At 35.2% G+C, this 27,083-nt stretch overlaps 1 protein-coding gene across 1 annotated transcript; it reads right to left on the minus strand.

The window, feature by feature from the left end:
- Positions 1–393: 393 nt before the first annotated feature.
- Positions 394–8,668, minus strand: LOC114323627 (WD repeat-containing protein VIP3). The gene is made up of 2 exons (XM_082902780.1): positions 8,186–8,668; positions 394–1,123 (listed from the first exon to the last, which is right to left on the minus strand). Exons 1-2 carry the CDS (start codon positions 8,522–8,524, stop codon positions 497–499), a joined length of 966 nt encoding a protein of 321 aa, XP_082758906.1. The 5' UTR covers positions 8,525–8,668; the 3' UTR covers positions 394–496.
- Between the last annotated feature and the right edge of the window lie 18,415 nt (positions 8,669–27,083).

The following is a 27,083-nucleotide window of genomic DNA, read 5'->3' on the forward strand; positions in this document are numbered from 1 at the left end:
CACTCTAAGATCTTGTATACAAGATAAGAATTCTGGAGGTGTGGAGTTTATGACCACACCACATAGCTATATGGCACCAACTTGTGGTTCTTCAGGGGAACTCTTACAACAATGGAAAACAGATAAAGAACAAAAAAAAAATTGACTATTTTTATTTTTTACACATGTTTGGTTATTTTTTGTATTTAATTTTCAACAAAATATAGAAACATTATTTGGCCAACTATTTACCTAACCTGCTTTCAGTTTTGGGAATTCTTTTTCCCGCTAAATAAAAATTATACGAAAGCAATAGATATTTTAAAACTTTTCATTGTTTCTGTTTATCAAACCACGAAAAATGAAAACAAATAAAATGAAAACATAACGAATAGATTCTCACTTTTTTTTTTTTTTTTTTTTTTTTTTGTGTGGTCATGCTGCCTCACAGAGGTTAGAGTGTGAGAAGCTCAAAAAAGGAGTGTGAAAAACTATCCAACAAAACAAAAACCTCACTTCAAGAGTAATCATAGAGTGATATGCTCTTGTCATCCGACACGCTTGCGAGTCTACCGGCTCGCATGCCAGTCCCTCCAGGCGGTCGAAACGCCACCGCCCAAACCGGGTCCACATGGTTGCTCCGCGTCTGCACAGCCGCCCTCATTTTAAGATCCCATAGTTTCACAGACCTGTCGCTTGAGCCCGTGGCAATAGCTGCCCCATCTGGACTTGCATCAACACTCAGAACCCAGCTAGCGTGACCCGACATGGCGCTAATCAAGCTCTTCCCCTCAGCATCGTACATGTGCACGTGGCTGTCATCGGAGGCAGAAAACAGTATCCTCGGATCAATAGGCGAATATACGAGAGATCGCACAGGCATGCAGTGGCCTTCCAAATGGTGCAGGAATTTGGCGCGAGAGACGTCGAAAATGGAGATTGTGCCATCAATTGAGCCACAAGCGAGTGGTTTCCCATCGGGGCTCCATGCAACAGAGAGAACAAATTTCTTGTTGTCGCTTTTATCAGAGGGTTTCAATCCTTCCGGGCGAGGGATAGATAAGGAGGTGATAAGCTTCCATTCGGCAGTGTCCCATAGTTTGATGGACGCACTACCCCCACAAGCAACAGCTAAAGTGGTACCCTGAACAAAAAACAATTGTCGGTAGGCTGCTGGCAGAAATTATATTCTCAATTAATTACAAATCTCGACTAACAAATATATTCATTCCTTGTAAATAAATGATTTGGTGACCAAATCCCTCCAAAGGAAGTAGATATGGAGACATGGAGGTTTCATACTTGGATATACACAGCAGCAAATCAACCAGCAACATTTGCGGCAAAATTAGATCATAACTTGCAAGCAACTGGATCCTTACATTAAAATTCTGATATCAAACATATGCGCATTACAGGGGATAACCTACGTTAGATGGAATTGGGTCTGGGTGTATATCTAGAAGTCATACACATCAAACTCCAAATTTTCGAATACATGGACTCAACACAAACGGATCCAAAAATTAGATATGGGTAAGGGGATGCGTTGTCTAATTGGGAAAAATAATTTTATATTGTAACAATAAAATGTATTCATGATATAGCTTATTTTGCTATAATAATAGTGTTTTGGCAATGCAAAATATAGAATACAATGATTTTACTAATTTTAGTATATTGGCAATAATTTTACTCTAAATTTATGGAAAATAACCGATGAGTCCTACTTTTGCCAAAGAAAACCATTAAGTCCTGTCAATTTTCTATTAAAACAATTCAGTCCTCTTTTTAAAGAACACTCCCACAAAAGTTCTACTTTTCATATATTCCTCATATACTTCTTCTCGTGGCATTTAGGAAAGTAATGATGTCAATACTTCTATAGGATTTTGACTGTACCGTTTCTTTCATTCATATACATATATATATATATACACGTATGTATTTGTGATTTTTTGGTCATTTATATGATTTTTGTTTCATATAACTATTAAACCCTAGCAGGTTACAGCAGAGGTTTTTGATCAAAGCCTCTACTTATGGAACATTTTTTTGTTGGGATTTTTTTGGTTGCTTTCCATGATAATCCATGTTTCCTGGATTATATTGCCTGTATGATTATTTTGATTTTTTGAATTATTTTGACTTTTTTAGTTCTAATTAACAAAATACTAAAGCCCAATATTGTTATGGCTTGTAATAACATTCCTAGACACTATGCAATCTCGGTTGGACTATAATTTTCAAATGGCTATTGTGGGCAATGTTAGGTACACATAATTTCTATACAAAATGATTTAGAATATATAATATATGGTTCACATTCATTGAAAATGTGAGTTTCACCATAAAAAAGTTGAATTGTAACCCTACATAAATTTTTTGGTATATTTTTGTGCATAGATTCTATGCACATAGCCTAAATATTAATTTTTTTGATGTATTACACATGGATCTAGATGTCAAAGTGTTAGCTATCCTATTTATGATTCTTGACTAAGTTGTTCATTAAATTGTGAGTAGAAGTGTAATTAATATCCATGAGAAAGGATAAAACTGGAAGAAAGCATAGTATTGACGTAGTTTTGAACTATTTTGGAATAATTTAGAGTGCTGCTATTAGCGCCCCATCAATTATTTTGGACCCTCCATTTCTTTGGATTCCCACTTATAAATTTTAAAACCCTTAAAATTTCTTTTCACCCCCAAATAATACCAAAATTATCCTTGAGAGAACATTCCATTCATTCAATTGAATGCACACCCTCTACACCTCCACACCCCAAAAAACCTCTCTCCCCAAAACCCTAAGAAAACTCATCAAGGTGATTACTACTTCAGCTCCACATACTTGTTCATGATCTTACAGTGAGAAAATAAATGTAGACTTTTTAATCTTCAATCCTTAGAATATATCAGCAAGAAATTGGGTTGAGGTTTCTGTGCTTAAGAAAGAAGAAGAAGAAGAAGAACCAAGTATGATTATTGTCAATTGCCTTGACAAAATTGGATTGGGTTGTGATCTCTGCCGCTTCATCCTTTTATTTGGTTATCTGCTCTTGAACAAATAAGAAATGTTCAATTACCGTTTCCAAACAAATAAACAATGTATGTTCAGGCCTGTGTTCTTGAATTTCGGTTATATATTTGGGAGTTTAGTTCGGAAAAAATGACGAACAATTTTTGTTATTTTTGCTATTTTTTTTCAAGAAACTAATCCTTACAAAGCTAATCTCCTCTAAACTAAGAACATCATCAAAGCTACGAACCTCCTCTGAGCTTTTATTGTTGTACTATTTTCGTCTTATGGAGTTGTGGTTACTGAAAAAACTTTCAATCATTGTCATTGCTAAAAAAGTATAGGTAATCTCCTCTGAGCTTTTATTGTTGTACTATTTTCGTCTTATGGAGTTGTGGTTACTGAAAAAACTTTCAATCATTGTCATTGCTAAAAAAGTATAGGTAATCAATGGTTGCCACCGTCTCTGCCGGAATATTGCGGTCAAAGAGTTTTCAAGGTTTTGAGGGTAGGTAGGTTTCGAAGGTGGGATTTGGAAAAGACGGATGGGTGGTGATTGAGGTGAATGCTCTCATAAACCCTAGTTCATGATGTAGTGGATGCGTAGGTTTAATTGTTAGATGGGGTGTCCTAAAATTATTGATATCCTTTTTAGTAAGTTTATTTGAGGTTATTATTGTAATAATAATAATAATAATAATAATAATAATAATAATAATAATAATAAAAGCTAAAACATGGAGGGTCCAAAATAACTGATGGGGTGCTAATAGTAGCACTCTTAATTTATTCAAAATAAGACTGAATTGTACTAATAGAAAATTAATAGGACCTAATGATTTTTCTTTGGCAAAAGTAAGACTTATTGGTTATTTTTCCAATTTTATTTTTTTCCTTCAAAAAATAAAAGGAAAAACTAATAAGGAAAGGATCCATATCCCATACCCACACCCATGTCGTGTTGCATGTCGCGTCGTGTTGACATAGGTACTTCAGCAAAACTAAAGAGTCCATCATGTTTAGGTGCAAGAGGCACCAATTTAACATAGTAATTTAGGGTACTTAGTTTTAGGTTCTATTTCTAATCTAATTTGTTTCTCATTTCTACTTTATTTCCTTATTTAGTTAAGGAACAAATATATATATGGGGAATTGTGTAAGGATGATATTTAACCTAACTTTTCTCACAGCTACATGTGGGCCAACAACTCTACTTTTCTCACAGCTACATGCAGTAACATGCCAATTAAGTAAAGTAGCACGCAGAGTAGTTGGCCCCCATTAAGCTAATAAATAGAATGTGCCACCACAATGAGGGCAAAATTAACTATCTCAAGACACCAAATAAAATTTCCATTAAAAACAACTATATGCATAGTGTAGATAGTGAGAGGGTGAGCTGTCTGAGGAGTTCCCTATGGGAAGATGGCAAACACTGACATAAATTTAGGAGAGAGAAAGAGGGTAGCAGTCAAGAGTTGGTACAACAGAGAGCAAGGTGATGAAGTTGCATGTTAATTCTCTGCATGGATGAATCCCTTTAGCAGCACGCAAGGGGAGTTCAACTTAGCTGAGGACAGTTGGTTCAACTTCTTCGGTTGTGTAAAATGAAGAGAAACTGAATCAACTCTGCAATCTCTGGCGCAGACCTCAGGAGATGTATCATATGTGCATAGAGGGTAAGTATGATACTTTGCATATGTTTGCTATAGGTATCGGTATATAAAGTGGAATACATTATGTTTATGTTTGACTGAGCATACAAAGAAAAGGACATTACAATAATTATGCAGATACGGCAGAAACCACAACAAGAATTTGATCATTAAATCAGTGTTTTTAAAGGCTCAAGGCGCACCAAGATGCTAAAGGTCTCTTGGGGCCTAGGCGCAAGACGAGGCGCGAGCTTTATTGAAGCAAGACGCATAATATTAGTAAAAAATAGATAAATTAACATAGACTAATGATTCATAATGTAATGTGTGATGTCATGAATTAAGTATTCGTAATTTTTTTTTTTTTTTTTTTCTAAGAGAGACTCAAAACAAAGACAATGACATAATTGCAAAAAAAAAAAAAAAAACACACACACACACACATGCAAAAGCATGGAAGAGAAGCCACACACAAAAAAAAAAAAAAAACCAGAGAAGAAGAATAAGAAGACATGTGCTTGCTTATACAAACTGTTGCTATTCTCATTTTTGCATTATTCTATGTATGAAGCAAAAAAGAAAACAAAAAAGCAGGGGGGGAAAAAAAAGAGAAAAAAAAACTTAGCCCAGTAGCAAACAACAAAGAAGAAGAAGAAGAACTCTGCCCAGCAGGAAAGAGAGAGAGAGAGCCGAAGAAGCAGGGAAAAAAAAACAGAGAGGAAAGAAGAAGAAGAAGAAGAAGAAAAAGAAGAAGAAGAAGAAGAGATAGAGTCGAGACTCCAAGTCAAAGAAACAAAAAAAAAAAAAAAATAGAGAGAGCAAAGTCAAAGAAGAGAAGAAGAACTCACCTGGTCCCAGACGAGCCGAAGGGAAGAGAAAGAGAGACACATAGCAAGCTTTCAAGCAAATATGAATGGAGATTACAGCATTTCGATCGATTTGGGGCTAGGTACTCTCGCATATAGCTTCAGAGTTGTAATCCTTTGTAATTCGAGCCTTTAAAAGCACAATTTGAGCCATTAGATTCATTCAGAGATCCAAAAACAAAAGTCGCGCATAAGGTGCACGCCTCTTTCAAGTCGCCTCGCCTTGGGTACCTGCAGGCGCAACTGTTGCGCCTCGCACCTAGGCGGGCGCCTTTCACAACACTGCATTAAATAGACCTATAACTCCTAACCCAAATAATTTAGTGCCAACATGTGATACAATTGAAGTATGAACTAGTTTTTATTAGGTCAATGTCCTTATATCTGGAAATGCAAAAGCAACTTGAACACATCTCAAATCTTAGAATACATTCATTATAAGTTAACATAAGAGTATATATGCACCAATTTAAGGTAGGCACTGAATAAACTACCAAATGGATCAAAGACATTATTAAGTTTGATACAAACAAGAACATGTGATCTCTAGAAAGAAAGAAAGAAAAATGTGGAAGGTTCTTAATTAGTATCTCATGAGAACAATAGAGCTGTCTAATGTTATAGCCAAAGTGCCAAAGATCACAGGAAGGGAGAGGGACAAGATTGGAACAACATTAATGAAGCACAAAATCTTGCTTTGGTGTGCATACGTGGCTATTAAACATAACTAATGCACTCATAAATCTGATTCAAATCCAATATAGCACTAAGGGTACATAGGAAATGCATTGAATCGATTCTTTTTAATGAATTGATAATGAAACGATCCGATTGCAACTTCAAATATGGAATTGAAAGGGATCGAATAGGAAAGGATGCTCTAAATCATAGAACTATAATGAAATATACTATCAATCAACATTTATCAAATTTGAAAAAAGAGTCAGATGAAATGGTTCGATCCTCCTACTTTTATTCTAAAACCGAGAGATCCATGAATCGGGATCCTGATGCACATATGCCTACCAGTAGTTCAATATGAGTAAGAATTTCAAGGAACAATTGAAACATTTCATTTCTAAGCAGAAGAGCCATTTTCAAGTAGTGTTCGATCATGTTTATCTAACATTCTTTAAAGTAGAGGTGTGGGTTTTGGTCATCTCACATGTATTCTTTATTTTATTTATATAATAGAATCTCTTTCCGTGGATGTAGGCTATTTGGGCCGAACCCCCGTAAATTATGGTGTTTCTCTTTTGGTTGTGTATGTGTTTATTTTGGTATGCTTTCGCAAGTATGAAAGAGAGAAGCAATAACCCCAACAAGAAGGACCTACTAAGAGATTCAACAATTATTTGTGAGATCTTAATAATTAAACTATTGTGTAAGCCAACCTGATCCTTCCGCCAACCCTAACTGAAGTACGACTAGACTAGATAGTCTTATAAAGGAGGGGAAGACGGCTGGAGTGAAAAAGAACGGATGGAGTTTGAAGATGGGATATTGGGTTTCTCATTCGCTAAAGCAAAAGTATAAATTACATTCCATCAACCAACTCAAACACAAAAACTAGATCGGTTCACTTCCACACCTAAAGCATCGTAGTGGGTTCTTTTAGTAATTTATGCTAGCCCTAACCTTCACAACCAAGAACACTTTTGGAATGATATTGTGGACAAAGCTTATTCCATCAACTACCATTGGTTGGTAAAATCTCTTCATTTCCTCCTCTATTTAGCACTTACCAAGTTCAATCTATTTTCCCCCAATGGGGAAATAAGTTGCTTTAATTCCTTATGAGCAAATTGTCTAAATTTTCTCTCTTCCCTCCCGTGGAGCCCCTATAGACCTAAAGGTTCCAAAGGCTTGACTTGACATTATCTAAGACATTGAGTATCTCCTTCCCCCCACTTTCAAGTTCAAGAATCATAAGCAAAGAGATCTTTTCTAGAGGTAAGTAAAAGATTCCTTCTGGCCTTATGCAATGGTAGCTAAGTCACTCTTTTCATTCCTTCAGTAGGAATAGACAAGTCTCACTCTTAATGTGAAACCAAATATATTCTACATCTAATTCCACATCTTCCGAATGTAATCTACTATCACTGTCTTCAACCAAAAACCTAGACTCAAAGAAAAACAAAATACACCACCTTTGAAACATCAATAATGCAAATGGCATTTCTACACACATGCACTGTCTATGTGGATGTCAATATAATTATAAACAGAAATTTTAAATGTATACCTCAATCGAACGTAGATTTTGTCATTACTCAGCGATCAAAAACCACAAAACAATCTATACATACATACATACATAAATATACACATTTTATATTTTTTTACAGGGAGAACACATCTAATAATCTATTATGTAAATAACCCAGTTTTAAAATGGTCCAATTCTCGTTTTACGGACAACCAAGCTAGCCCTAAGTGCATATCTCAATCTAAAGTAAATGAATTGTATCAGCTTCATCATCCAGCAATCAAAAACCAAATAAAGCACAAATGTATCATCTAAAAATTTAAACTTTATATGTATCTCTCCATCTAATGCAATTGAATTGTATCTTCTTCATCATCGAGCAATCAAAAACCAAAAACAGCACAAATGTACATCATAGATATATATAAAGTAGACATTTTGATATCTGAATTACCTTGGGATCGAATTGCATTTGCCAGACTTCAGAGGGAGGAGCTTCGAGAGTGGCGATGGTGTTGTTGTGATCAACGTCGAAGACCCGCACGAAGCTGTCGAGGGAGGCGGAGGCGGCGATGACGCCGGAGGGATGCGCTGCCACCGAGACGACGCCGAGGGAGTGGCCAGTGCTGGTGGCGACGGAGGTGAGGTCGTCGGGCCTCCACAGCCGCACCGTCTCGTCGAGCGACCCCGTCATGAGGAGCGCCGGCCGGTCGTCGGTCACCGGAACCCAAGTCGCTGCCCAGACCGAGTCGTCGTGAGCGTTCTCGACCGATTTGAGACCAGCGAGTTTCATTGTTTTCGGTGCTCTGGTTTTGGTAAAACCCTAGAAATGGGTTTTTGAAGCTTTGTGAAATTTTGTGTTTTGCGATGGTGCCATTGTGGTTTTTACTGGGGTACATTATAAGGATGCAGCTCGCCTCAGTCCGAGATCCGACTGGACGGTGGTGCCTGTCATGTGCTCATTTTTCATAATTTAAACAGTCAATATTTAGAAGTAGTGGAGTATTATACTCTTATAAAAAATTAGATTGATTAAATATTTATAATTATATGATTAAATTAATTTTATATAAAAGAAATTGGATGATGAATAAATTAATGATTGATAAAAAATTCATTTAATGAGATAGTTATCAATATCCGATCAACTTAATTTTTTACAGACATATAGTACTCAACGAGTTCTATGTATTGAACAATTTAAATTATCAAAAAGAAATCCGTGATGAACCTTATAGACCGAACAATACCATTTAATTTGACGTTTGACTGGAGCTTAAGCTGCTCCCAAATTATAAATACAGCCGTGAGGTTCTTAAAAAGTTTAGAGTAAACTTTTCAGGTATATTAAGGGTGCATATCGGATGGGTTCGGTCAGGTTAGGAAGTTATCTAAGCCCAGCTCAAGTTGTGTTAAGACCTGTCTAAGCCCGATCCGAGTTAAACCCGAATTGACCGAGTTGCCCGAATTGCCCAAGTTGTAAATGAATTTTAGTTTTTAGTTTTTTTTTTTTTTTGCAGCTGCATTATTAAATTATTAAAATTTGACTCTATTTACAAATTTTTATTTATTTATAGAAAATCATTAATACCATCAAAATAAATAATTTATATAATGTAAGAGAAATGTCACTATAGTAATCTTTACAATTTATGAATGAAAATAAAAAGAAAAAAAGTAAGATTTTATGTTATTTGTATGTATAATATATATTCAATATGATTTAACAATATAAATTACTTTAATATCATGTAATGACTAATAATTTATATGTATATTTAATATTTTTATATATCTATATATATATAATTCGGGTTTCAGGTTGCTCGGGTTATTTGACGTCTTTGCCCAAGCCCGCCCAAATTTAATTCGGGTTTCTGAATTTTTGTCCAAGCCCGTACCGAATTTGAAAATGTTTTGTCCAAGCCCTAAAAAAATTCAGGCTGGACTCGGGTTGCTCAGGTTGAGCCCGCCCAAGTTACACCCCTAAGGTATATAGATTATTTTGTGAGGTTTATAAATATTTTTTTATTAATTTTTTTTATTTAATGAAATTAATTAAAAAAATAAAATTTATAATTACTCTCATATATAATAATAAAATTACATAAATTATTAATTGAAATATATTTTTAATCATTAAGAACTATTAATAAATTATTAATTAAAATATATTTTTAACATCATTAAAAATTATTAATTGGCTTAATGATTTAGAAAAATATTTATAAAATTATGTTTAAAAAAATATTTTTCTGTTAAGTGAATTAACAGAAAAATTACACCCTGAGATTAATTGAATCACCCTAAGAAAAATATTTATAATTGATTAATTTAATCAAAAAATGTTTATAATTTTTTCTAAATCATTAAATCTAAATATTTATAATTATGTTAACAAAAATCATAATTGCTCTCCTATATATTAATAAAATTATTTAAATTATTAATTGAAGCATACTTCTAATATCATTAAAAATTGTTAATTGACATTATGATTTATTAATATAAGGGATGATTTGTTATGAAATTAGAAATCTCAAGGGGTCGAATGTAATTTCCAAAACTATAAGGGTGATTCGTATTCTAACCAAACCTCAAAAATGTATTTGTAATTTATCCTTTTTACTATTTTATTTATTTTTAAAAAAAAAAACATTTTATCAAGTTAGATATGTTAGTATTCCATTTAAAGAGCCTTTGTTGCTATATCAACTCTAACCCTTGACATTTTCTCATTACACCCATTTATGTAGAAGAACCAAACTTGTAACGGAATTGGGGATGCCGGCAGCAACTGCTGCACGCCCCAAACGACGTCGTTTTGGGCGCCTAAGGTGATTTTAAAATTAATCCCGCAACACCCGAGCTTTGAACCCCTGACCTCTTCAAGAGAGGTGCCAACACTTACCACTCCGCCAGTTAGTATTCTTACTATTATTACAAACATATATATTATTTATACCTTATAAATATACAATATGTTCCGTTTTGGAATTTTGTTTGTTTAAAAAATCATAGAAATCAAAACTACACCATTTAAAATCTTACAATTTATTTATTTATTTTTTTATAATCTCAAACAAACTCTCAACTATCAGTGTCTCAAAACTTGAAAAAGTTTGTTCTCACAGGCCAACCATCTATCTACCTTCGCCGAACACTTTCGTCGAAGACTTTGTATCGCTTGCACCATACTATTCAGGTTTGTACGAATACAACATATTTTCTCTTTGAATGTTGGTAGGCTTCAAGAAAAAACATATAATTTTATTCACTATTGTGATTGTGATTGGTTGGTTTTTTTTCCTACATAATGTTACGAGTTATTTTTTTTTTCTCTGTCTTTAGAACTATTGCTTTGGTTATTAATACTAGATGCTAGATGTGTCTACCTTTATTGTTATCCCTTTGTGCGTTGCTTTGTTGAGTCTCTACATATTTTTATTTTTTTTGATATCAATAAAATGAACAATAAAATATAAAAATAAATTAATATAAAATTAATGAATGACTAGATTTAAGATTTTTTATTGTTTAACTTTTATTTTATATTTTCAAAACTAAGAACAATAATGTTACATCTATCGTATTGTTATACCGTATTATATTTATCATTTTATTTGTCAACAAAATATTATTGTAATGATGAATTTTGTAGAATAAAAAAAGGTGAATCTTAATTCTTTCAATTGGTCAATTGGTGATTGTTCTTTATCAATTTTTTCTCTGCCCTTGAATGTTAGGTTGTTTTGAGGTTAGAAACATTGTTTTTTTAATCAGAAGGCATTATGTTCTAGAGAATATGTTACGCTACTTCAAAATTAGAGAAGATAATTTCAAAAATTTTAATAGTAAAACTTGGGCATTTATTTTATTTTATTTTTTTACAATGACATCTATATAAATTTTATGTCATGACAATATCAAAAAATTTTACCTCACTTTTATATTTGTTCTCAATTTTTTAGATTTGTTGGTGTTAAAATGGAGAATAATGGACATGAGGGTTGTAACAAAGATATGAGGGAGTTGACCAAAGACAAAACACCATGTCTTAGCATGGAATTTCATTCAGAGGAAGCCGTATATCGATTTTATAATGAATATGGAAAGATTATGGAGTTTGGCATTAGAAGAGATTACCATAGCAAAAGTAGAAAAGATGGTGCTATGATTAACCAGAAGTTTGTTTGTTGTAAGGAGGGAGAAAAAGAAAAAGATAAACGGTATATGATTGTAAATCATCCTAAACATGAGACAAGAACAAAGTGCAATGCATTTACGTATGTATCTTTGGATCGAGACTTGTCGAAGTGGATAGTGAAAAAGTTTGATGACAACCACACCCATCATTTGCATCTTCCTCAGTGCACACATTTGATACCATCTCAAAGAAAGTTATGTCAGGCTCAGGTTTTGAATGTTGATATAGCTAATGACACTGGTATCTCTCTTAAAGCATCACATGATCTCATTAGTGCCTTAGCAGGGGGAAAAGAAAATTTGGGATTCACAAGAGAGGACCAAAAAAGCTACTTGCGTGGAAAAAGACAACGGAATTTGCAATACGGGGAAGCTGGGAGTTTATTAAGATATTTTCAGCAACAAGCAGCTGAAAATTCATATTTTTACTACGCAATTCAATTGGATGTGAATGAGATGATTACTAATATTTTTTGGATGACCATGAGATGATTACAGATTATGAACTTTTTGGTGATGCTGTATCATTCGACACAACATTTTGAACAAATAAAGAGTATCAGCCACTAGTTTTATTTACTGGCTTTAACCACTTTAGAAAGACAGTGATTTTTGGTGCCTCGTTATTATATGATGAAACTACAGCTTCGTTTGAGTGGTTATTTGAAACTTTCTTGCATGCAATGTCGGGGAAAAAACCTACCAGTTTTTTCACAGACCAAGATCAGGCAATTACAAAGGCAATATCTAAAGTCATGCCTAAGGTTTTCCATGGATTATGCACTTTTCACCTAATGCAAAATGCTTTGAAGCATTTAGGGTACTTGTATAAGAGTGGTTCAAAATTTGGTAGTGATTTCAAAACTTGTATTTTGGATACGAGGATGAACACGAGTTAATTGATGCTTGGGATTCTTTGATTGATAAATACAACTTGCATGAGAATGCGTGGATGAAGAAGACTTGGGAAAAAAGAGAGCAATGGATGCACGTATACATGAAATACTTGTTCACTGCAGGAATGCGAAGCACCCAACTTAGTGAAAGCCTAAATGCAACATTAAAGAGGTATTTGCAAGCTGATCATAATATTGTTTAATTTTTTACCCACTTCAATCGGATTGTTGTAGATAAGCGGTACGAAGAAGTAAAAGCTATATATTATTCTAGACAACAATTGTCGAGAATGAAATTGAAAAAGTCTCCTATGTTGAACCAAGTTGCGAATTTGTACACCCCTCCTATCTTTGACTTATTTCATAATGAGTTGGATATGTCTCTTTGTTGTCAAGTGAAGCAATGCCATGAGTTAGAAGGAGAAGTTTGGTATGTGATTAGCTTGTATGGTGATGATAAAGAGTATATTGTGGAGGGTAATATGGAAGTTAATGAGTTAGGAGGAGACAAAATTTGTCAAAGAATTCATTGCACTTGTCAAAAGTTTGAAAACATTGGAATTTTATGTGGTCATGTAATTAAAGCACTTGATAGAATGAATGTTGTGGAAATTCCTGAGAGGTACATATTAGGTCGATGGAGATTAGATGCCAAGAGTGGTGAAATTAAGGGAGGAAAAGTTGAAGTGGATGAGAATGATCCCAAGTTAGAGATATTAGCACGTTATAGGGATCTTTGTCCTAGGATGGTAAAGCTAGCAACTCAAGCATCTGTGTATAAGCCTGCTTATCAATTGCTTGATGAAGGGATTAAGGAACTATGTACAGAAGTGAATAAAATGATGGTATCATTTGATGATTCGAGTGCTTGTAGTAGTGGAAACAACATTGACATGAGTTCTAATCCTAACTTCGCACGAGTTAAAGGCTTAAAAAAAAAGAGAAGGTGGACAGAAGGGTGGGGGTAGGTTAAAACCTTGGCATGAGAAGACTAATAAGAGAACAAAAATTATTTCACAACCTACCGACCAAAAATTATTTCACATACTTGATTCTAATTTTTGTTTTCTTTTTGACTCATGCAATGTATTGATAAATGTTATAATTTTTTTAGAAAATTGGCCAATCAAGCAACACGTTAAATGTTCAAAGTTCCTCTTTATGCAGCTCACAGGTTAGATTTTATTTTTTATATTTAAATTTTCTTATAGTAGTATATTTACTTTTTTATAGTATTTTATGAATTAGGATGTTGGGATACCCCATTGGCCACAATTGATGAATTATGGTAACAATCTTTTCAAGTTTGACGATTCTAACATTACGTGCTCATCAAATTACCCACAGTCTACCCTTTTATCTTCACAAATATTGTTTAATCCACAAACTTCTTAGGTATGCAATTTTTCTTATGTTTGTAATGTAGTTTGTTTCTAATAAAAAATAAATTGATTCCAATATATTCTCTCACACTTATTCAATTTTATTTTTTCAGGAGATGTCATTTGATGAAAGAGAGCTCAATCTCACGGGGGGCGAGTCATTCTTAGACAATGAAACTTTTTTACAATTTTTTAGTCGTTCACAACCTCTCCCATAGAATTGAAATGTAATATTTTTATTTTATTTTTTACCGTAATTCTTAGATAATGGTATTTTTTTTGAGACATATTTTGAATATTTCAAATAGGTATTATAGAATTTTGTTTGAGCCATAGAATTTTTTTTAGTGTTGTTTTGGGTGGACATATTGTAGTTTTTGGCATAACTTGATAATTGTTTGTTTAATTATTGATTTGACAAATTATATTGTTTATTCTTGAAGTAGTCATTTTTTTGTCAATTTGCTTCTTGTTTAGATGAATAGGTTCAAATATATATATATATATATATATCGAATTGAGTGGCATCATTAATTAATAAAAAAATATAAATTAAATTGAATGGACATTATTTATTTTGTCAATATGAAATTAAGAACTATATAGTAAAGTGAGATGATGACATCCACGTAATTAGATTTATATGCATTTATTTATTTATTTATTTATTTTATGACAACACTTGGGTGTATTGATCATTTGAACAATATAATAAATAATATATATGTCTTTAGTAATAGTAAGGATACTATGGTAAGCGTTGGCACCTCTCTTGGAGAGGTCAGGGGTTTGAAGCTCGGGTGCTACAGAATTAATTTTAAAATCACCTTGGCGCCCAAAACGACGTTGTTTTGGGCGTGCAGCAGTTGCTGTTGTGCGCTTGCGTAGCACCATCCCCAAATCCCTATTTTTAACCTAGTATTGATTCAAGTAGGAGAAGCTATATTATAAGGGTAAATTACAAATACACCCTATGAGGTTTTCTTAAAGTGCAGATTGTCTTCTGTGGTTTCGAAAATTATAAATACTCTATTGCCAGAATTTTTTATTTAACAGAATTAACTAAAAAAAATAAAATTCTTAATTGGTCTCCTATACAGTAATAAAATTACCTAAATTATTAATTGAAACATATTTCTAACATCATTAAAAATTGTTAATTGATTTGATGATTTTTTGATAAAATGAGCGATTTGTTATGAAATTAAAAATCTCAGGGGTGGAATATAATTTCCAAAACTACAGGAGGTGATTCGTATTTTAATCAAATCTCAAGGGGTGTACTTGTAATTTACCATAATTATAAAGATATTATTTTAAATTTTTATCAATAAGTTTAATTTGACTGGTTCACAATAATTTTGAATTTTTAAAAAATTTAAGAATGAATGATAACTGAATGTTAATAAACTTATGCACAAGTAATACATGCTATGATTTTTGCTTTAACTGAAAGATGATTTTTTTGAAATATTTTCAATTTATAACATGAGTTTAAGTTTAACTGCTAGCAAAAAATTATCATATATAGCAAAAATCAATGATTAAATGACACATGTGTTTTTATATTTTTATAAAGTCAAAAAATTAAAAACATTGTCTACGTTTATGCATAATATTTTTCAGAATAAAATTTTATTTCTAAAAAAATTAAAAATAAATATTTTTAATATAAAAAATTCAAGAATACAATAGTGTAATATATCCATGTTTATATAAATTTATTATCATATTGATAATAAATCAGCAAAAATAAATGTGCTTTGAAATTAATAACAATTCAAAATTTAATTTACTTTCCAAATTGAAGTGATTTGATGATTATTACCATACCAAATAATTAATTATTAATTACATTTAAACTGTAATAACCAATGATTGAATGAGATGTATATTTACGTATTTTAAAAATTAAAAAAATTAAAAAATTTGTGTTGAGAGTTTCAAGCTCAAAAACTTCACAACGTTTTTACTTATATTATATAGGCTTGTTTTGGCAACGTGGTTTGTAGCTGCGTTTGGGCGTTTGATGAAAAAGCCAAACGTGGCTTTTTTGTTCTAAAACCCATTTGGGAAGCTGGATAAACGTAGAATTGCAATTTACAAATATACCTTCCATTCACTTAGGGTTTGCTGAGACAAAACACTTCACCATTTTGCATCTCACGCCTCTTGTTCTTCTCTCTCTCTCAGATCGTCTTCGCTCCGCTGCGCCGCTGCTGTGGACGCCGCGTAAAACTCATTTCTAGCATCGCCACCGACTTCCCTCTACCAGGTTGTCTTCCTCGGTTGATCTATACAATCATGTAAGCCTCTTCCCTCCGCCGGTGGTCTACTACTAGTGATTTGCAACCCATTGTTTGGAAACTATTAAATTGCAAATAGATCTGTTAATTTTCAATTCCGTTTATGACATTACAAGTGTTATTTGGCTTTTTGACTGCCATCTGCTACTCCTTTTGTTTTTTTGGGGTTTTTAGGGTAAACAGTTGTCCGATTGCCATCTTCCTACCCACTGTGTGCTCTGTTTATTATTTTATTTTATTTTTTTACTACTTTTGCTGGCCTTTTTTTGCTATGAAAAAAATTTACTGGAACTTTATTACGGGTGCTCTTAATCTTGCGACATATGGAAACCCCTTTCAGATTAGCTTATTCTGCTTGTGAACAACAAAAACAATGAGTCATTAACTTGACAATGAGTCATTCTGCTTGTGTACATGGTTGCATCTATGGACTACAACAAAAATATATATATATATATATATATATATGGCATATTGGGTATTTATAGCCACTGAACTGAATCCCCAACCACAGGAAAAACAGAGTTGACTATTGTAGTTTTTCTTTTTTGGTAGATGGTGCAAATCAAATTTTATATTCTTCTTTATTAGTTTCTGTCACGATCCAAACCCGCCCCTGTAGGTTTAGCACCGTAACCGGCCAGTAATCCGTGGATTACTGAAGGCCTCTGAACAGATATCAAATAATAAGGGGTTGCGGAAGCAATAATACAAAATAGACAAGGTCCAATGAGTTATGATAACGTACATGGGACGGAACATTTCTATATACATAAGCATGCCAGTCAAAGGACACAAATATTTACAAAGTATTACATCCCAAGACCTGTCCTTACAAAACACATGCAGAGACTAGCATGAATACAAAAACAGCCATAGCATTAGACTTCGACCGGAACCTCCTCGGGAGGCACAACAGTTGGCTGACAAAACAGAACAGAAGGCCGTTAACTCTGGCCCTGGTCATGCGCGGCTCACCTACATACATAATATAAACTGTGAGCGAAAGTCCAGTGAATAATAATAGAGTAAAGGGTTTCAATGAATGAGTTCGTACAGATTCAGAAATCATAATTCAGTTTCATATCAAAATCATAGTTCATTCAGATCATATACAGACAGAAATCATAGGCCATGATTAAGTTTACGTGATATATCCATTAGTATTAACAGAACAAAACAGAATGTATACACGTGAGGTTACGAATAACCAGTTCCATAAAGGAACCTCCGGATCCGGGTAACAGAACAGAACAGAAGCTGAGCCCCTGTGACAAGGCCTCCGGTACGGGTAACAGAGTGCAGACAAAAATAAGTTCCGTAAAGGAACCTCCGATACCGGGTAACAGCTAACAGATATCACATGATGCTAAGGATATCACGAATACATATTAGAAATTGAACAATCATTCATTGTACAAAACATATCATTTCGGAAAACAGATCTTGTTTTATCACACAGAAAGTAGATACAGTTTGAACATAACTTTACTAAATTATTACTCACAGTTAGCCTTCAAACAGACAGACGGAGCAGATTGATCACATAACACGTGGCACGTGACCTACATAACACATAACGGATACACACTTGAAACACACATTCTAATTGCACAAAACTTACGTCGTTGGTTCTTAGTGTGTTTCTAACCTTAAATCCTCACTATAGAGTCTTAAACATGGTCTAGGAATGCCTATGATGGAATGAGGATGCAAAGATGCCTTGGAAAACATTTTTCAAAACTTGCTGAAAACAGGAGTCTCGCTCGAGCGTGGCTTTCTTCGCTCGAGCGAGCTTGTCAAAACAGAGGGGTCGCTTGAGCATAGACTCCTTCGCTCGAGCGGTCTGTAAAAATGCAAAAGTACTGGTTGTTGAAATTTTACGCTCGATACCCGTTCGATGCTCGCTCAAGCGTGAGACACAGCCCTTCGCTCGAGCGTAGGTCTCGTCGCTCGAGCGTGCGTCTGCGTGCACCAAAAACTTGAGAGCTTGCAATTTACGCTCAAGCGGCCATTCCTTCGCTCGAGCGGAGTTCTGAACAAACGATGGTCGCTCGAGCGTAGAATCCTTCGCTCGAGCGAGGAAGCCAAATTCTGAAATTTCCAGATTTGCCTCCCAAGCTCAAACCAAGCATTCAACACCTCCAAACTCGACCTCTTGGGCCCATTTTCTGGAAAAAACTTGTAAACTCATAGTATAAAATGTTTCAAAGATCGATTTGTAAAATCAAAGCCCAAAGGTGAGTCAATTAAACACAATTTCAAATAAAATGTCAAGAATATAACTTAAATGTAACATGCATGAATTCTCATGACTTCTAATGCTCCAAAACATGATCCAAAACAAGATTAAGCTCAAGAATAGGATGAATTCATGGGCTATAACAAAAATGTGGACATGCATGTGGAAATTCATGAAGAAGAACTCCAAAATCCAAGAATATGTGCATGCATGCATGAATTCACTCTCAAATCCAACTCTTAAAACCAATTCTAGACTTTAAACTCTATCCTTCCATGAACCATGCAAGAATTAATCTTAAATTCACAATTGAAAGGGAAGAGTCCTACCTTAAGTCTTGAATTCCAAGCCTAGAAGCTCAAATATGCAACTACTCTTCGATTCTTCCAATTCCAAGCAAAATCTCTAGATGAAATCAATCTCCTACCTCTCCCTCTCTCTCTAGTCGGTTTTAGCTAAGAAAATGGCTGAGGAGATATGTTTCTAAGTGTAATAAGGTTGGTCTCAAATCAAGCCACTAAGTGGCATAATGGTAGATAAGTCCAACTAATGTAATTTAGCTTATTTAATCCAATTTAATCATACCAAATCAAATTTCAACTAAATTTACCATAAAATCACATTAATTCTAATTAACACAAAACACTAATCAATTTCGGATTTGGCCGCCGATAAGGCCTTCAATTTGCAGTTTAAAACATAAAACAGGAACATATCATTTTATGGCAAACAGATAAAAACACTAAGATAATGCAATACATATGCAATTTAATTCCGGATTCCTTCTAAATTACTGTTAGGCATAATTAATCATGGTTTAGCATTAATCGGAGGTCGGGGTTATTACAGTTTCACATTGATTAGATTCACAAATCTGTCTGTGTCTCCACCATTGAATGCTCTCCAAAGCTTTTCAATTTCGAGAGAGAGACGTAGAGATGGATACTCATATGAGGTTAATGTCATTGGGATGTCTTTTTCTTCTGTTGGGTTTTTTGAATGGATCATATGGTTTAATTTCTCATAATGTGATGAAAAAGATCAATGTAATAAACAAGGAAGGTCCATACTTAGGCATTGTAGTGCCAAACAGCTTTGAGATGAGTCCTCTTCTCCAATCTCCTGCCTTTGTGGTTGATCACAAGCTTACCTACTTGGATTGTCTAGAATTATATATGATTATGTTGACCTCATAAAACTTTTACTTTGTGTGTTTTTGTTTTTGTTTTTTTTTTTTTTTGGTTTTTTTTGGTTTTTTTTTTTCAAAGGTTTAAGTTAGTTATCATTGTGTAATTACCTTTTACGTTCTACATTTGTTCAATATTTTTGTAATATGGTGGATGTGGTAGTATTGTTGGGAAGTGCAAAGATGGCTTGGATGTTTCCATTTTTCACATGAGTTGAGGAAATGGTATAATAGCAAAATAAACAAATTCCATTTTAAGATTATCTATGTAAATCAGGCGTTCTCTGCATGTAAGTCACAAGCTGTCCATGGGTTACATTTTTCCCACAACCATGTGATGATGCATGCATTTAGTTGGGGTTTTAAGAAACACATCCATTGATAAAACCACACCGTTATAAGGAGACTTGTTAATATTTCTTGTTCCACTACACACAACAGAAATGGCTTTCTCGATGTCTACTGCCACTTCTTCATGGCCACGAAGGATGTGTGCATGTGGCTTTGGACACTGCTTTTAAAGATTTCTAGATGTAACAAAAACCCAGGTCGTGCATACTATGTTTGCCCTAGTCCAACGGTGCATATTACCGTTATTTTATGCATGTACTCCTGTACTTGTCATTTACGGTTATGTCATAAATAAATGACTCTAACTACTGAAATTGTGTACGCTAGAGATGTGTTAAGTGGGTAGGTTGGTGTGACGAGTTCCGCAGAGAAACGGTTGCTAATGACCTCCCTCCGAATGATGTCGATCTGGGGTTACGTAGCGACGTTGATCGCATAGATCAGAGCCTACGTTTGCTTTGGACAGTCGTCGGTGTGTTGAGCGTCATAGTGATTGCCTTGTTGTTTCGTATGTGATTTATGCTCATTTTGTGGGTTTTTGTGTTATTTTCAAGACCAGATACCTTCACGCTGGACATAGTTATATGCGTAACTTGCATATTATGCCTCTTTTACTATATTATAGATGTCGATGTAATGCATTCTGAACTTTTGTATCCATGTACGTATTGTCATATTCAGGAAAGCTTATTTTTTGTTGTCTACAACCACTGCTACGTTGTTGTACTGTAAATAAATTAACTAACTGCATTGCATGCGTTGTTGTATTGCTACTTCCATATATGCAATTAATTGTTTTGCGCCGTATTCTCATTTTCTTGTGAACTACACTTGTGACCCACTCGTAGTGTGATGGAAACCATTCGTACTTCACCCCGTACCCCTTCAAAAATGCATGGCAAGGGTGTGTCATCAAGCCAAAACTCACCTGTCCACAAATGCACTTGGGATAGTGACAACACTAAGCTGTACCTACAACTTGTCCTTGATGAAATGAAGGAAGGTAACCGACAACTATGCGGCTTATCCAACACTGGGTGTAAGAATATTGCCAACAAGTTCTATGAGAAAATCGGAATGCGACATTTGGTCAAACAAATAAAAAACAAATATGACAATCTGAAGAAAGATTGGGTTGCCAGGAAAAAACTTCAAGATGCTAGTTAAGGCTTCACAGGAATAGGATATGACCAGGCCACAGGTTTGTTCACAGCACCTAAGCATTGGTGGGCGAAAATGCAAGCGGTATGATGTACTTTACTTTTCCAAATAACAACTGCCTTCTTTATTTTAATGTTTACAAATTAATTGTTGTTTGGTTGTTTGACATTGTTTTCTGACTCTATCAGATGAACCAACGATGTGTAAAGTTCAAGACAAAACCCTTAGAGCACTTGCAGCTTATGGAAATGGTGTACTCGGGCGCTTTCGCAATAGGAAAACATGCATAGACCCCAATTGAAATCCGTGATGATGATGTGGCCGCCAACGATGCAGACGTTGACAGTGGCATGGCACCTCTCAGTGATGGCACACCACCTACTGCTGTGCTTGATAGAGGCGGCGAAAACGTAGTTGATTCTTCGCTATTTGATGATGCTCCCCCCCAGTCCACTACAAATGGATCAGCTAACACAAAGCGTCGAAAAAGGGCAATCCTTGGTATAGTGGCTAGTAGCATGGACAACCTTGTGGAGGCTGTTAGCAAACAAAGTAGGGAGCTGAAAATCACCCAATATATTGTGATAGGAAGGGGTGAGAACACTGTTGGGGATTGTCTTGCGAGGCTTATGAACACGCCAGGATTGGAGCCAGGTGGTCCGTTATTTTCGTTTGCATGCACGCTAATGGATTCACTGAACAACCGCGACCTCATGATGGGCCTCCCCCTTGATTGCATTGTTACGTGGTTAAAAGAGAAACGTGACGTATGTCATCCAACTGTCGTCAGTGGAACCCGCAGTGTGTCTCTTTTTGGGCGTATTAAAGCTTGGAAGGAACAAGTGCAATGTTAATGACTTCGTGCTTCTTTTTTTTTTCCCTGTTCTTATTTACTTCTGTTTGTGAACTTGGAATGTTTTTATTTATTTATTTTCTTTATTTATTTTTTGTTTCCTGTTATGTTGTGTAAAACCCAACTGTTATGGTGTCTTGAACGTTAAACATGTTTGAATGGTAGGTGTGTGGCCATTCCAAATAATAAGGGCTTATGCATGACAGTAGAGTATGATCATTTCCTTTAGTTACTTCTTCTTCTTCTTCTTCTTTTTCTTCTTTTTTTTTTTTTTTTTTTTTTTTTTTTTTTTTTTTTTTTTTTTTTTGCTTCTTATTTACTTCTGTTTGTGAACTTGGGATGTTTTTATTTATATGATTTTTTTTTTGTTTCCTGTTATGTTGTGTGAAACCCAGCTGTTATGGTGTCTTGAATGTTAAACAAGTTTGAATGGTAGGTGTGTGACCATTCCAAATAATAGGGGCTTATGCATGATAACAGAGTATGATCATTTCCTTTTGTCTCCACCATTTTTTTTTTCCCCTTTCCAAGGGCTGTCAGAAATATATACATATGTATATAGGTAGATATGTTTTGAATGGGCATGTTGGCTAGAATATGCAGGTACATGTTGACTGCAACTGGAATCTTATACCTTTCGTAAAAGTTATGTGAATTGATATATCTGCTAAAAGAGGATACACTTGCCCATGTGATGGTGTACAAATACTTGCCCAAGGTATTCACGTGCACACGGGAATGAATTTGTAGTTGGGGAAGCCTAGCTATTTATTTGTACACAAGGGTGTCCAACACATACGCATCACAAGGGTAAGCAATTTCAGCAACAGTTAAGTTATTCACACTTCAGTTGACGTTCCCCTAGTAAAGGTGTGTTCTCATAATTCAAATTTGATTCCAATAGGCCTGCATGGTTGCAAGAGTAACATATGTTATGCATTTGAATCACTTTTTCTTTTTTTTTGGTCTTGGTTGAATTTGTTATACAGCATCAATGGATCCGTAAGAGGGTAGTAGTGCAAGTGTTCTGTGCAATGGCCAAATTAATATGTGGATACGAGAGACGATCGGAGAGATGGAAATGACAACATCAATGATATGGCTAGAAATTGCACGCGTAGCCAATGAGTACTCATATGTTGACAGGACTTTGTTTCACACATTTGCGTTAACCGGGAGATTATGGATGCAAGAGATGCTTACAAGCTGAGAAGAAGCGTTTCGGCGTAATTTTAGGATGCCAAGGTATGTGTTCATCAAATTGTGTAACACATTAGTAGTCGATTTTGGCCTCGAACTTCCGCAGCGTCCGCATGGTGTTGATGTAGTTGAGAGTGTCAGGATGTTTATATACGTGTTGTGAGGCTTCCCAAGTTGGGATATTCAAGACCGCTTCCAACACTTAGGGGAGACAGTATGGCATCATTTTAAGCATGTTCTTAGAGCAATGATGGAATTTATACGAGCCCACTGCCGACTGACGAGGCCTCAAAATAGTAGACATCCATACTTGGAGTCACAACCCAAATATTTGCCATTCAGGGCGAGGTGTAGAACATTCGTTAATTTTCCATGTGTCAAAATAGTTGTGTATGTCCTAAATGTAATTTTACTGGTCACTTATGCCATGTTTGCATTATGTGAGCACGCAGGACTGTATTGGGGCGTTGGATGGGACACATGTGGTGGCAAATTTGAATCCTCGTGAGGCACCGCCATATTTTGGTCGTAAAGGACAACACACGCAAAATATCCATGCAGTCTGTGATTGTGACTTATGTTTTACTTTTATCTCCTATGGCTGGGAGGGTAGTATGCACGACAGTAGAGTATTTAACGAAGTTACCCAAGATCCGGCAAAAAAATTTCCACACCCAGCAGAAGGTAAAATGAAGTGGCACTGTTCAATGTCATGACTGATTTATTGTTTTTTTATTAACTAAGGTTACTAATTAAAATTATTTGGACACACACAGGAAAGTATTATCTTGTTGATGCGGGGTACAAGAATCAGAAAGGCTTTCTTGCACCGTTTAAGGGATGCCGGTACCACCAAGAACAGTTCCGTGTGACTGGACGGGCAAGTAACACGAACAAAGTTTTTAACACGGTGCACTTCTTGTTAAGGAGTGTAATTGAACGTACGTTCGGAGTATGGAAAGTACGCTGGGGTTTTCTACATAACATGCCTCAGTATGATTTTGGGAAAGTGCAAGTGCCATTGGTTGGGGCTTTAATGGCACTGCATAATTTCATACGTCGTAACTCGGACGAAGATGAAACATTCAACAGGGTTGCTAATGCGGAACATTTTATTTTTAGCGACATGCCCAACGCAGTGGGTGTTGGTGATGATGATGAGCTAGACCCGGCGGGCGATGATGATATAAAAATGAACGAATTTAGAAAATCCATTAAAAATGTGTTGGTGCAAAATCGCCATGAGCTACGGTAGTAATCAATCTTTACGAATAATATATACAGTTACATATGAGGAGTTGTTTTGGCCTAGTGAAATTTTTTTTTTTTTTATTTATATATACAATTTTTATTTTTATTTTTATTTACATATGAGTAGTTGTTTTGAATGAATTTAGAATTTTTATATATACAATTTTTATTTTTATTTTTATGTATATATACAATTTTTATTTACATACAATTTTTATACAATTTATATATACAATTTTTATTTTTATTTTTATTTTTATGGAAGACATTTAAAGGTAAAAATGAAATATTTTGAATTTTTTATTTTATTTTATTTTTAAAAAAAAAAAAACGTTGCATGTCCGTGATATGTATATATCACGGTGTACAAGAATGCCATGCACAAGTCATTTTATTCACTTAAGGAGCTAGACAATGAGAGTAGGTGAAATTCTGTAAATTGCAAATGGGAAGGGGGTATTTTGGTCATTTTACATTATGCTATGATGATATGACAACATTAAAAATTATTAACTAAAAAACCCAAAAAGTCACTTTTTACCAACTTCCCAAATGACTTTTTGAAAAAGCAAAAAAACTTAGTTAAAAGCCAAAAAGTCACATTTTACCAACTTTCCAAAATAAAGTATATAATGTGAACATTCATATATGCAAAATAAGATGTGACAAATCCATGAAGGAAATAACAACAATATAAACATTCACACACACACACACACACACATATATATATTTTTGATATTCGAGGGTCCGGGCCAGCTTTCATGCACCTCGACTAATCTCAGGCCTCTGAAGTAAATAACTGGACAAATCTCCAGTGGTCCTAAGGTGTGACTCGAATTCGAGACCTGTGAATCTTATCCTCCAAGCTTTACCAATAAACATTCACATATATATAACATGTGATTATTCACATGAATCGTAGATGGGAATATAAACATTATAAACATTCACAGAGTCAAAAACATGACTATTATCATGTGATTATAAAGTATAAGTATTCACATTCACAAATAATGTATATATATTTTGTACAAACATAATAATTGATGAGGTTGCTAATCCAAGGGAGTGAGATTAGGCTAACCCACGCTTCCAACACCTTTCACCGGTCTCGGAGCTCGCTAGTGGTGCTTGCAAAAAGGTCCAACGGGGAATGGGAGTCCCCTAGCGAACCTTTCGACGATCAAGTTAGAGAAGAGAAGATTAATTGTGTAGAGAGAAAGAGAAGAAGATGAAGAAGAATGGAGAACTTAACCTTTGATGTGTCTTGGAAACCTCCTTATATCCTTTGTCCATCATTTCCTTGTCTACTCCGACCTGTCGTGTTGGCCGAAAGTCTATACTCTAACTTGCATTGTTCACGGTAAGGCTGCCTGTTCTGACGTGAAGGGGTTGTCGTATTTAATACTGTAGGAGCCTCATTAATGGCTGACGTGTGGTGCAAAAACTCTGCAAGATCTTTGTTTGCTTACGTGGCTAGATTCCTGCTTGACAAGTATTTAGATGTCATTGGTTCCTGGTTCAACATTAGGTTCTCAAAGGTGTTGGGCTTTAGTACTTGAACAGTGAATTGGGCTCTAAGTGGTGGGCTAAAGCCTTCTGTGGGCCCACCGATATCAGTAGTCCCCCATTCCCAAGTGCAGCTTTAGTCCAACGGAGGGAATAAGAAGGAAGATGGGAAGTAAGTGCGGTTGAGTGAGAGGACCGACTGTGAGGAGGGCCGACGGCGAAGGGGGGTCGAGCTAGAAGACCGTCCGAGAAGAGGCCGACCGCGAAGACCAACCGAGAGAAGGGCTGAACGTGAAGGGGGCCGAGTGAGAAGACTGACCAAGAAGAGGGCTGACTGTGAAGAGGGGCCGAGTGAGAAGTGGTGGCAGCGCGCGAGGCTTGAGAAGCGATGAGGCATGTGATGGTGTGAAGTGAAATAGACATGGAAGAGGAAAATGGTGGGGAATCGTGGTTGTACACGTGGTATGATCTAAACCAGTGGTGAGGGAGGTGATGCGTTAGTATGAAGTGAAAGGTTAGGACTAGGATAGAACGTGGAAAAGACGGGGGTTGTAACTTTTGAAAATTTCAAACTGGCGAAATTTAACCTCGATCCTTGGAAAATAGGCAAACCGTGGGCATTTGGAGTTATCTGTTTTATATATTTCATTACAAGAAACCAACACATCCCAGACCTGACCTCATTCATTTCGTGTGACACTCCCCTCCAACAGTTTGCGAACTTCTTCGCACCTGCATCCAAAGCAATATATAGAAACGTAAAAAAGATGGCTTGAGGCTAAGCGCCAGCCATGAGGTTAGAGGCG

The sequence above is a fragment of the Camellia sinensis genome, chromosome 13 (genome assembly GCF_055761805.1).
Source record: "Camellia sinensis isolate YWXY chromosome 13, ASM5576180v1, whole genome shotgun sequence".
NCBI classification, from domain to species: domain Eukaryota; kingdom Viridiplantae; phylum Streptophyta; class Magnoliopsida; order Ericales; family Theaceae; genus Camellia; species Camellia sinensis.